This window comes from Vicia villosa, linkage group LG1, assembly GCF_029867415.1.
Source record: "Vicia villosa cultivar HV-30 ecotype Madison, WI linkage group LG1, Vvil1.0, whole genome shotgun sequence".
Lineage (NCBI taxonomy): Eukaryota > Viridiplantae > Streptophyta > Magnoliopsida > Fabales > Fabaceae > Vicia > Vicia villosa.
Window position 1 is genome coordinate 21999335 of NC_081180.1, and position 13088 is coordinate 22012422.

The following is a 13088-nucleotide window of genomic DNA, read 5'->3' on the forward strand; positions in this document are numbered from 1 at the left end:
ACGGATTTTCCCTGCGGACCGAACTCGTTTTGCCACCCCCTAGTTTTAATAGATTAATACTAATTCTTCTTTTCTCTAAATATTCTCTCCTTATCAATATTTGAGAGTGCGGGTCTTAAACTTTATCCCGCCCTTCAAAAAAGTGAGGGCGGGTCGGGGAAGGCCCGCGACCATTGTACTTTTTAAGCTTAAAAATAGTAAAATTGTATGAAAAAGCTCATGACCGCAAAAACCCGCAAAAAAACATGACGGGGTGGGGTGGACACATTAAAGAGAGCGGGCCTAAAATATTGCCCCGCCTCGCAAAAAAGTGCGGGCAAACCAAACTTTCCCCGCAGGCCGAACCCGTTTTGCCACCCCTAGTTTTAATAAATTAATATTAATTCTTCGTTTCTCTAAATATTCTATTCTTATCAATATTTGAGAGTGTGGGTCTAAAACTTTATCCCGCCCTTCAAAAAAGTGAGGGCGGAGCGGGAAAGGCCCGCGAGCATTGAACTTTTTAAGCTTAAAAATAGTAAAATTGTATGAAAAAGCTCATGACCGCAAAAGCCCACAAAAAAACAGGACAGAATGGAGCGGACACATTAAAGAGAGCGAACATAAAACATTGTCCCGCCCCGCAAAAAAATACGGACAAAACGGACTTTTCCCGCAGGCCGAATTCGTTTTGTCACTCCTACATCGGTAACTTTCAAAGACCAAAGGACTCTCATCACCTATGCATGTTGTATTTTTGATGGTGTAGGTATACGGTGTAGAACTTTTAGTGTAGGAATAACAATGCTCTTTCTCTAAATATTCTCTCCTTATCAATATTTCTCCAAAAAGATCTTACCCTAAACTTCCGTTTTCCAACAATTTATAGTTTTATCTACTTATAATAAATATATAATGCACTATAATATTCAAAGTGAAAAAAATAATAATGGTAGTAACTAGGAATTTCTGTCGGCGTGCATGATGCCATGCCATAATGCTTATGACACCACTGTGAAATACTGTCATTCATTCCTGCAGTTAAGAGAATATATATATATATATATATATATATATATATATATATATATATATATATATATATATATATATATATATATATATATATATATATATATATATATATATATATATATATATTCACTAGCTTTCCATAACCAGCTGGATCCTCATACATTATCTTGTCTTATACTAGTAACTAAGTTCAGCTTGAGCAAGAAAATATATTATAAATATAAATTTATTATCATCATCATGATGATTCCTCAATGATTCCAAAATTTGAAAAGACATGAACAAGTACTACTTATACTTATTACAAAAATTCTCACCATCAAGGAAAAAAACACATTAATTCTCATCACCACTTTATTAAACCTAGCTAAAAATCTCTAGGATCAACAAACACATTCCCCAGTTGCTTCTTCATCATCTCCACCACTTCATCATCACTTTGATTTCCAAGTCTTTTTGTGTACCACATATCATCAACACAAGTCATAGAATCAATTTGAGGAACATGGTTTACAAGTGGATCACCAAACCCTAATTCAGTTATCACAACTCTACATTCCTTTAGCTTTTCTCCTAATCTTGATGTGAACCTCCATACTGATTCCATTAGCCCTTCTAGATTCTCTCCTTCTCCATGAAGTCCATAGAGAAAAAGAAACCCAAAACTATTACACATTAATGACTCATTCCTCAGCATTTTCAGACATGGACATATTTTGTCCTTTGCATGATTTAATGTAGCATGAAGAAACCTAAGTGGTTGAGATAGTTTTGTTTTAGCATCTTGAACCTTGTTATTATTGTTGTTATCATCAGGTTCACAAGTGTTCCATAAACTAAAAATGATCCATGATGAGTTTGTTGCGATTTTATCGGTAACAATATCGTCGGTGCTGTTGAGTTTGAAGTCTTGATCTTTGTAATAAGTAACCCAAGTTCCTAAACTTAGTTTCTCTTTGAGAATAATGTCCATATCTAATGGATACAAATCTTTGGTTTTCAAGAGTCTTGTGTATATGGAAATTGCTTGGTCTATATTTATTTTGTCTATTTTGATGTTCTTGGAAATGTGGTTTGTTATAGGGAAAGTAGTTGGGTGGAGAAATATGATGAGTGAACTGAGATTGACATAGTTGCATTTGTTGGTGAATAGGTTTTTTGAGGCAGTGTTGTTCTTTTCTGTGGCTAGGAATGCATAATCAGCACCATTTCTTAGCATCCATTCTTCAATTGAGGTTACAAGTTTTAGTCCAACCCCCTTTCTCCTGCAATCATTCAGTTTCAATTCAACATGATTATCACATTCTTTTTAGCTTAAAGAAATAGGGCATATGGTTTTAAATGGCGGTCTGCACGACATAATCTCTTTGCAACTATAATTTGTATTTCATGCAGAGTCGTCTTAAGTTTTTTGAGGTGTGTGCAGGTTTAAGCTTCGGTTCAACTATAACAAAAGCAATTATATGTCTTATTTAACTACAGTTTAACTGTGACAAATATTATATGAGACTATATTTAACTATGATTTAACTGTGTCTCTGTGTGAGTGCAACTGCAATTTAAAACCGTGATTATTACCTGTGTGTCGGAGAGACTCTAAGGCCTAGTATGCAACCCATCTTGAAGAGTGATCCAGAAGAAGTTTGCACACTTTTAATGCATCCTCTAACAACTCCAACAAGCTCCCTGCATTCAACCAGCTCAGCAACCTGCACACACCATTATGAATCATCAAATATAACTAGAAGTAGAATGCATTTGATAATGTGAATGTGGATTTGAATTACTATTATTGAAAATGAGAGAAAAATGAAAAATACTATAGTTATTACACACCAACATAACACGAATGGGATAAAACCTAATCCTAGATAAAGGGTCAGTGATCATGTTGGTGAAAATGGAGAAACCCTTTTTAGTAGTTCCAATCTCACAGTTTCTTTCAAGCTTTCCAACAACTTTAACATCTCTATCTTCATCAAACTCTCTTATAACAACCTTGTTTTCAGCCATTCTTCTCCCTAAAATGAAGCTAGCTAGCTAGTGATTATGTACTATAATGGATATATAAGGTTAAGGTGGGAAATGGCAAGTGGGAATAGAAATAATTCTCCTGAGATTGGACCTTCTTGAATAACTCATATTGTGTCCTTATATATGGTGGAAAACAATTCATTTTGTAGTATTTCACAACACATAACTTGATGTGTTTGTTGAAAGTAGGATAACAATGCTAGTTTCTACTAGTAAAAGGCTGACAATGTTTGTTACAATCGCTTTCATTGGGACAATTTTTTTTAAATAACAGAAAAACAAAAAACACAAGAGATAGTCAAGTACATATACTATTACTACCTTTGCCACTATAGAGTTTTACACGCAGAGAGACAGATGTTGATGATTGATTATGGTTAAGAATCTTACATATATTTTGTGACATAAATATACGTATCTATAAGGAGAGGTAATTTTTACCTAAATCGATTTTGCAACAATGAGTTAAATACTACTAGAAAATCAGTTGTTAATGTCGGTCTTTATTAAACACTAAAAGTCAAAGAATTGACACTAAAAAGAATTTAGTGTCGGTGTCGGAATTTATAGGCTCGATCACAATTTTAAGAGAAAATTTCTTTAGCCACTTCCCTATGGGGGGTCATCCCCAGCGAAAATTCCAAAATACCCCTGCTTCGGAAGTTCATTTCCGAAAGTGTATTTTTTTGAAAAAATTGACTTATTTCGGAAGTTCATTTCCGAAAACATTACTTCGGAAGTTCACTTCCGAAATACTGCGATTTCTGCAGATTTATCAAAACACTCCCCCTCCCCCAATCATTTACCCTAAATCAAAACAAAAAGTGGCAAAGGCGAAAATTTGTGCAAACAGAATTCCAAAGCTGCATCAAGGCTCCAATCACACTGCTAAACAACATTCAAAAGCCCTCAATCCTAACACTTTGTAAGTTTTGAAATTTTTAGATCTATTATTCAAATGCATGTTATTTAGGGTTTTAATTGCATAAATGATATATGGTTAGGTTGTTAGTAGTATTTAGGTTGTTTAGAAGCATTTTGATTTGGTTTGAAGTTTGGTTTAGGGCTCTGCCATGGAAGTTGCAGAAAACTCCATCGCAGGGGTGTTTCGGAAGTTCATTTCCGAAAACACCTCCATCCCAGTTTTCGGAAATGAACTTCCGAAATGTATCAGAAGTTCAAATTTTTTTGTTTTTTATTTTGTCTCGCATATTAATCGATTTCAATTGTTTACAGGAACATGTCAGACAATCAACCAGCACGCAGGACTGCGTCTTCTAGAGAGGGTAGGGAGTGTCCGTTTTAATTTGCAAGTACTTTATTTTTAACGCATTTGTTTATTGTGCCTGTTTCTTTGAAGTTTGTGTCCCTTTCTTCTTTTATAAAAGGAGGTCTCATGGACCTTTCTTTCTTCATTTTTACGCAGGAATGGGTGGCGCTAAGGGAAGAAAGGGTTCTTCAAAGAAGGAGGTGAAAGAGGTGAAGGAGAAGAAGAAGGTTTTGACTGGGTCTGCTTCTCGTCCCCTGGGGGTCCATGGCTCGGACGTGCAGACTCAGTCTTCAGGCGTGATCAACGCTGATGGTTCTGATACTGAGTGGGATGAGGATTGATATAATTATCTTCATTCGGAGGAGTTCGCTCGTCGGGAAGAATAACGTGTTTTTATTTTGTTTGATGTGTATTTTGTAACGCTCGTCGGGCAGAATAACGTGTTTTTGTTTTGTTTGACGTGTTTTGTTTTGTTTTGTTCTGATTTCGGATTGTATCGCACAGTGTTTTTGTATTGGATTTATCATCTTAGTTTTTGGATTGTTCTAATTTCAATATGTAGATTCTTGGATTTCATCGCCGCGAACACTATCCATCTTCTGGATTATAAACATAGAACTTTGACTTTCCCAGCGCACCCCTTTGTTTGATTTTTTTGTAATGACGTCCCCTGACCAGGTAAGAAATGTGGACACATGTGCCTACGTAAGCCTTCTAAGACAGTTACCTTCTAAGAAATGCGGTAACACTTTCCTACTTAAAAGCCTACGTAACAAAAATTGGGAAGCTCCACAGCCACGCCCTATTTAAAAGAATAAAAAACCTTTTGAAATTTCGAAGTTCCCTTTTCCTTCTCCCCACCACTCTCAGACGGTTAACTTCTAAAACACTTTCCTATTTAAAAGCTTCTCACCCATTTTTCTTTCAAAATATCCCAAATCATTTTCGATCCTAAGTCTTCTTCTTTGCTTTAACGTTTTCTATCTCTTGTTACTGCTTTCATCACAATGTCTCGCCGCGGTGGAGGAAATCATCCCGAAAATCGCCGGAGTCAACCATCTCCTGCACATTCTCAACAATCATCCATCAATGCTGCAGGATCAGGCCGTGGTGGTGGTGGCCGTGGCTCTCGCGGTGGACGTACCTCCAATCCTTCTTCCTCCGGACATCCACCTCCTCCGTCATATGCTCCGGCCCCGGTTACCTCTCCTCCGTCTGTTGTTGCAGCTCCGGTTGTTCGTCCATCTGTTTCAGCGCCGTTTGTTCCATCTGTCGCAGCGCCGGTTGCTTCCTTGAGTTCGGCTCTGATCTCCATCGAGAGCCTGACTGCCGAAGTTAAACAGAAGGCTACTCTAGAGTCGGCTCCGTCGTCTCAGAAGGAAAATTGGGAAGAAAAATTGGGAAGGAAAATTCAAGTTCGTGCTAATCATTTTCAGTTGCGAGTGGCTGATAAGGATCTACACCACTATGATGTAAGTATAGTTTGCTCATAAGTTTTTTGTTGTTGTTTATTATGTTGGTAAGTTGCAATGTGGTATGGATTTCTAGAGGATCATGACTTTCTAACCTGTTGCAGCGTCTCCTCCATCGTCTTCATCCGATTAAATAAAGCGAATCGTTCTTGTTTGTTATTTTTCTTCTGTCCAGACCTTTTTTCGGAAGTGCATTTCCGAATTCCTCCAAGGGGGGTGAGTTCGGAGATGAACTTCCGAAACACCACATTTTCTGAAAATGTAACTTTATTTCGGAGATGCATCTCCGAAATCAATATTTTATATTAAAAAAAACACGTTTTCGGAAGTTCATTTCCGAAAACACCTTTTTTTCAAAAAAAAAGTACCTTTTCAGAAATGAACTTCCGAAACAAGGGGTAGTGTTGTAAATTCACCAGGGGTGAGCAAGAAGGTTAGGAGGTGGGTGAAGAAATTCTCTTTTAAGATGATATTATAGTCTTATTCAAGATTGGTTTGAAAGATAAAAAATAACATGATGTTTAATGGTGAGGTTGGTTGGCAATGCCAACATGCTACATTGCACCACAAAATAGGAGCTTTGTCACTTAAAAAGTAAGCCCCTGTAAAATTCATATCATAAAGTAAGACTAGTATATCCAACACTATTAATTCTAGTTTAGGAGAATGGAAAAAGATAAGTTTTAAGAGAATGCATGTACATTACAATATAGAAACTTTAACATATATATATATATATATTTACATTTATAATAAATCTTAATTTAGTAAGGATGTAGATGTCATGATTGACATTCTTCTGTCGGTAGTCATCAGAAGCAGATAATAATAATAATAATAATAATAATAATAATAATAATAAATAGTAATAAAAATAACAATAATAATAATAATGCTAATAATAATAGTAATAATAATAACAATAATAATAATAATGCTAATAATAATAATAGTAATAATAATAATAACAACAATAAAAATGCTAATAATAATAATAACAATGATAATAACAATAATAGTAATAATAAATTGCTGACTAGAATATCTTCATAACATTCTCAATTAATTGCTGACTAGAATAGTAAAAGGTGGTTAAAACGCCTGGAATCATTAAGCACCAGTGGGCTCTAATTGTTCTTCTTTTGCTGTTTTTCTTCTTCCCCTTTCAAGTCCAACGTATATCTAAAACGCCTGGAAGCATTGAGCACCAGTGCTTCTTGCTGCACATGAGTGAAACTTCAGTTTAGATCTTTTGGAAAAGCACGCTACCAAGCTAACATTCCTCACCAAAATTAAACAAGTTAACCACAACTCAGGTTCGAAATAATGTTAAAAACTGACACACTAATGATTTGGCCATGACAAACTCTACTGTATTTGAGTATTTAATGCGGTGCTCAGGAACCAGAAATGCAATTTTCTACATACTATCAAATATGATAATGGCAGAGTTCATAATTATTTCCAAAAAAAAGACATGAACTAGTTGTATTGATACAATATTGAAACTAACCCTTTGGCCCCACACCAAAGAGACATCCCAGAATTCTTATTCTTTCTATTTGAGTTTGGTGCTCATCGTCAAGATTGTACTCATATCCAATACTCAAGTTTCAAATCAAACTAATTACATCAATGGTCGTAACTTGCAGGTGATGAATGTAGTATTTTTGGGTTTCTGGGTTTGGCTGTAAATTGGGGGAAGAAGATGAAGGAATATTAGAACATATAGGTTTGTTTTTAATTTTAATTTTAATATACAATTTTAATTATTTTTTATTTACTTTGTTTTGATTAAAAATGAAAATTAATGATGTGGCAAAAAAATTTTAAACTTGGTCAAACTAATGAGACTGCCATATCATTAAAAATATTGTTAAGTGATAAGGGACCTTCAAAAATTCATGTTATTTAAAAATGGGGACCTAATAATTGGCTTTTTTTAGTTTAGGGACTAAAAAGTTAAAAATGTCAATATAGGGAGACTAAAAGTGCATTTAAACCTAATAATAATAATAATAATAATAATAATAATAATAATAATAATAATAATAATAATAATATTCTGCTTAGGAACTAGAAATAGATGTTTTACCTCTACGAAGGAATAACAAATGAAGACAGTTGGAGAATCGATGATCTTGTACTGTGGCTCCAATCTCCTTTACGGTGGTGCGAGGTGGAACTATTTGGTTAGCATTCTAACGCTTAAGTCAATTTAAGATTCAATGTGAATATAATGAAAGTGGAGATCAGAAATTATACCTTGCTCTTTGCATGTGGAGTGTTTTATACTTTGAGTCGAGTAGAGTGGATTTGAGATGGATTAGGCCTTAGTCATTTAGGAATTCGGTCGGTCTAAAACAATTGCCATCAAGGCTTTATCGGGCATTGAAGAGGCCCGAGGAAGCCTTAAGTATCATTGACCGACCTCCATGTCCTGGTCCGATATAGGCTAGAACTGGAACGCTTGGGCTCAATTTTGAAAAAGTAATAGGGAATAGGCGCATTTAATTCGGTTCCATCATTGAAACGCTTTGTCACCCTTTCTTGGCACGTGTATTGACGTGACTAGTTAGGAATGAAGAATTTTATAGAGAGTACTTGCGTGCACTCAAGTTTGGCATGTATCCATTAGTGGAAATTAGGGGTGTGCATAAAAACCGGTTATCCTTAACCAAATTGGTATCCAAACTATTCCACTTTTTAAAACCCAATTCAAATACTAAAATATAAAAGCGGGTATCCATTTTGTTATCCAAATATAAACCGGTAATAATATGGTTTAGTTATTAGATACCCACATTTCATTATGTATTAAATTTATGTTTGTTTTTTTCCATAGTTCATATGAATGTTAAATTTCTCTAATAACATATTAATGAGTTATGAGTTTAAAATATAATTTTAATTTTACTGCCTAAAATTTTTATACTTAGATTCACATTTCTATGTTTAATGATTAACTTTTCTAAATCAAAATGAACTGCAGTGCTACAGTAATTTTCTTATACATATGTTTGTTGAATCATGAAATGTATTGGAAGATCTATTCCAAGTTGCTCCGGCAGTTAATGGATATTTGGCAAAATTTAGTGGTGCTCTTATCAGTTGCACACAGTGTACATGTTAAGTAGTTTTATGAATTTTTTTAATAATTTTTATAATTAGATAATATTTACAATTAGAGATATAAGGAGTAAAATTCAAACATACTTATTTAATTATCCTATATTTCTTTGTGATGTTGAAAAATAATTTTTCATTTAACATTTTTATTAAAAATAATAAAATAATTAAACTGATTTTAAAATTGAATTTTTTTACTAGACTTTTTTTAAACTGGTTATTTTTAAAAAATTGGTTTCGAGAGAAACCGTTTTTTTAAAACTGGTTCTTTAAAACAAAAGGTTTTGAAAAAAACCGGTTTTAAACTAGTTTTTTTAAAACTGATTTTTTTATGAAAAACCGGTTTAAAACTGAACCGATCCACATGTAAACCGGTTTTAAAAAAATAAACCGGTTTTAAAGAAATGGTTTTAAGATCCAAACTATATAAATGGTTTAATTTGGTTTGGTTATTAACCCATGCACATCCCTAGTGGAAATTTAGTTGTGGATCTTGTGATTTGTTTCCATATATGATCTTAATCTTCAGATGTCATTGCTTATAAATATAGTGAGTTGAGCATTTGGAAGTTTTCGCAACTTTTTAGCCTTCAAGCTTACATTTAATTTTCGAAAAAAATGTCTTTGTCTCTTCTTTCTTGAGAGATTCAATAGGAGCAATTCAGTGCTTCCTTTAAAGTTTGTGCCTTTTTCCTTTTCTCCTGTTTCACCAATCTCCCATAACCATGTACCCTTCTAACTAAAGCTTTAACTTTAACATTTCTTATTTTCTAGTTAGGATGAGCAATAATGCAGTTGATTTAGTGAGCGATTCTGAAGTGAGAACTTTATCTAGGTCATCCCATGATTCTCCACACCTTTCTCTTAGTAGTGATTACATAGGATCATAAATTATATACATATCTGACAATTCTGACTCAGAAAGGCTAACTAGGAATTCCTCGAAGGAAGAAACTTCTTTTTCTGGGTCGTTAGACGCCCCCAGATCAAATGTTGGTGGAAGAAAAAGTTGCACTGAGGTACTTATGCCCCTGTTTCTTATCTAAAGAAGATATACAGGCCAATTTGCAAAAGAGGGAATGCACTAAAGGTTTCATTCAAGTCTGTCCGCGGACTGAAGGTCGAGACTCTGGCAACACTGAGGTGTTACAACATGTAAATCTTAAAAAATAGTTGGATGCGCCGATGTATGACTAGGTGGAAGCAAAAGTAGAAGGCACTCCCTCGGCTCTGGGCACTGAGGACGCCCTTAGCGATGTTGGCATTGTAGTCGGAGATCCCTAAGAGTGGTTGGTTTTTCTGGTATTATAGGAGTGCATAATCCCGTTATGTAGTTTTTTGATGACTGCATAATCCCGTTATATGAGTGCCTGTTTACAAGAATAGGACTTCGGCTTCCTTTTTTTGAGTTTTAAGTGACCATCCTTAAGCATTTGAAAGTTTCTCCTTCCTAGCTTTACCCGAGGTCATGGGCATATATAAGTGTCTTCCAAATCTGCGCCGCTGAGTACAAATCCTGAAAACTCTATCTTAGGTAGGAATGATAGTTGTTCCTTTTGGATTGGCTGCATTATGCAAAACAACAAGGTATGTTCAAGCTATTTTATGTGAAGAAGGACACATGTGGGAACATATGTCCCAACAATTGTGCATCATTTGTCCCTTGTCTCTAGGGAAAGGTCGTTTTCGTGTGCACTCGTTTTTTGATTGGTCGAATTTTGGTATACTTACTTTTGATTGATCGTGTTTTGTCACAATGGCTTCTGATTAGTCAAAATTTATCATCTTATTGATCAAGAAAAATCAGATAATATCTGATGTATGATTCTGTCATTCAAGAATTATTTGATCAATCTTTTTCCTTTTATCTTTTAACCTAATTTTATTGCATTATAAATAGAGACAATCACACCAATTTCTAGACAACTTTACACTACCAAACTACTACCAACAATTTCCATCAAAAAAACCTCTCTCTCTCTCTCTCTCTCTCACACACACACACACACCCAAATTTTACTATTGAAAATCCCTTTTTTTTCTTCTAAGTCTTAGTCAACCATGTGTTTTGAGTCAAAACCACAAAACCCTCACACCAATTTACACACCAAAATGTCATGAGATATACATAACCTTTCTCCAAAGTCAAAGTTTTTAGGTCAAATACAAAACCTCTTTTTCTTTCTCACCTAGTATTAATTCCATTTTTTTATTTTTCCACCCATTTTTATTATTTAAGATGCGTTTGATTTGCTAAAAATGAGAGACTGGACAAGACAAAAATATATTTGTCCAGCATTTGATTTAAAAAATAAATAAAGGATAACACAAATAAAATAATGAGGGATCGGATAACTATCTAATTTTTTTAACTCGCTTAACCACAAAACAAAAATTTATCTCGCGCATAAATAAATGAAAAGTATTAGTCTATCCTTTCTTCTTTCATATACTCGGTGGATGATATACGACCTCAAAACGAGTAAGGATAAAATTAAATAAAATTAAATAAATAATAAATATGTGTCACATGTTTTAGAAATACGTGTAATATACACACAAAACTATATAATAATGAAAAAGAAATGGAGTATAAGAAATGAAGTGAATCCTTACTCAAAACCTAGTGCCTCTCAAAACCTATCGCCTCTCACAAATCTATAAGACATAATCGACAAAAGTTTTTTTTCACGTCACCACTTTTTCAATTCCTTAGTTAAGGTATTACTTTTCTTTCTTTTTCTACTATGTATTATTATGAATATGATATACATAAAAAGAAAATGGTTGTGTGGTTTTGAGTTTGATAGCTTTACTGTATTGATTTTCATGCATATTTTTGTCATATTTTGTCTTCATGTTTATATAATAATAATAATGATAATAATAATAATAATAATATTAATAATAATAATAAACATTAGTCATTCATCACATAATACTTATTCTTCACTAACAATAGCATTTGCTTTGTTTATCTTAAATTTATAAATTCTCATGTGTGAGTTAATTTAAGAATTAAAAATTAATTTTTTGTAGAACAATTTGAAATAATTTTTTTAATTCAATTAATTTTTTATGGTGTTATTTTTTTAATTGTTTTTTATATGTATTTGAAATATACGATGAACAAAATTTTCATTATCTTCTTAATTGGAGGATGTACATCCAAATTTTGGTCATGTATGTTGCTGATTTTTTTTTCTTGAATTTTATTTTAAGTGATAATTATGAGAGGATATATTTGAATGAAAAAGCTTTAGCTAGGTATGAATCACATATGAATGCTTTAGAATCTATTACTAGTAGAAGTGATTCTCATCAGTAAAAAACGTTTAGATGCGATAGCAGACAAGTCTCATCTCAATATTTGGAGGTATCTAATATATAGTTTGTCCATTGTGTTGTTTTGTTATAAATAATTATACTCATTTAAAAATTTATTTTTTCCTTATAAAAACATCTCAAAGTTGACAATCATGTCAATAAAGAGTTTGAGAGATTGCAAGGTATTTTTGGCAAAGATCGTGTAAATGGTCGTAGGGCTGATGATGGTGATAAAAATGAAACAAATGAGAATCAAGTTGGTGATAATGATGAGTTAAGGTTGTTAAAATCTCGATTTAAAACCTAAACTCTCTACATTTCACGTTTCTAGGTCAGCATTTCGTGTTAAATCGCAGGTAAAAACCTTCTTATGTAAAATCGTATTCTGGAACGATTTTAAGTGAATTAAATTATTCTGAAATCGGTGAAATCGTGTAAAATCATGTAAAATCGTGTAAAAACATGTAAAATCGTTGGATTTTACTCTTTGACCTGATTTTACTTTTTTTTGGTCAAAATTTATAAATCACATTTTATATTTTGGCTCATAAAATTTTCTCTATGGATTTTTAATTTTATTCACATTCATATCTTGGTTATAATATTAAAGAATCTTTAACATTTGGAGATGAATTTAATCAAGTCGAATATGAATGCTCTAATGAAGCAGATGTTGTAGAAGGATTGAACTTTTGATTAAGTTAAAGATGAAGATGAAAAGATTTGTTTTTTTGAACTTGAAAAACTTATGAAACTATTATTTTTTTATAATATTTTGGATGTTACTTTTTATGATTTAGTGGACAATTTATATAATTTGATACAATTTTGTAAATATTACA

General features: G+C 33.2%; 1 protein-coding gene across 1 annotated transcript; it reads right to left on the reverse strand.

Annotated features, from left to right (window-relative positions):
• Positions 1-1314: 1314 nt before the first annotated feature.
• Positions 1315-3027, reverse strand: LOC131661166 (probable N-acetyltransferase HLS1). Its single transcript, XM_058930635.1, has 3 exons — positions 2851-3027; positions 2593-2723; positions 1315-2279 (listed from the first exon to the last, which is right to left on the reverse strand). Exons 1-3 carry the CDS (start codon positions 3025-3027, stop codon positions 1382-1384), a joined length of 1206 nt encoding a protein of 401 aa, XP_058786618.1. The 3' UTR covers positions 1315-1381.
• Between the last annotated feature and the right edge of the window lie 10061 nt (positions 3028-13088).

Coding starts and splice junctions, on each gene's coding strand:
- LOC131661166 (XM_058930635.1), bottom strand. CDS start 3,027: ATGGCTGAAAACAAGGTTGTTATAAGAGAGTTTGATGAAGATAGAGAT. Junction 2,724..2,850: donor ATCCCATTCGTGTTATGTTG/GTGTGTAATAAC, acceptor TGGTGTGTGCAG/GTTGCTGAGCTGGTTGAATG. Junction 2,280..2,592: donor AGAGTCTCTCCGACACACAG/GTAATAATCACG, acceptor GAATGATTGCAG/GAGAAAGGGGGTTGGACTAA.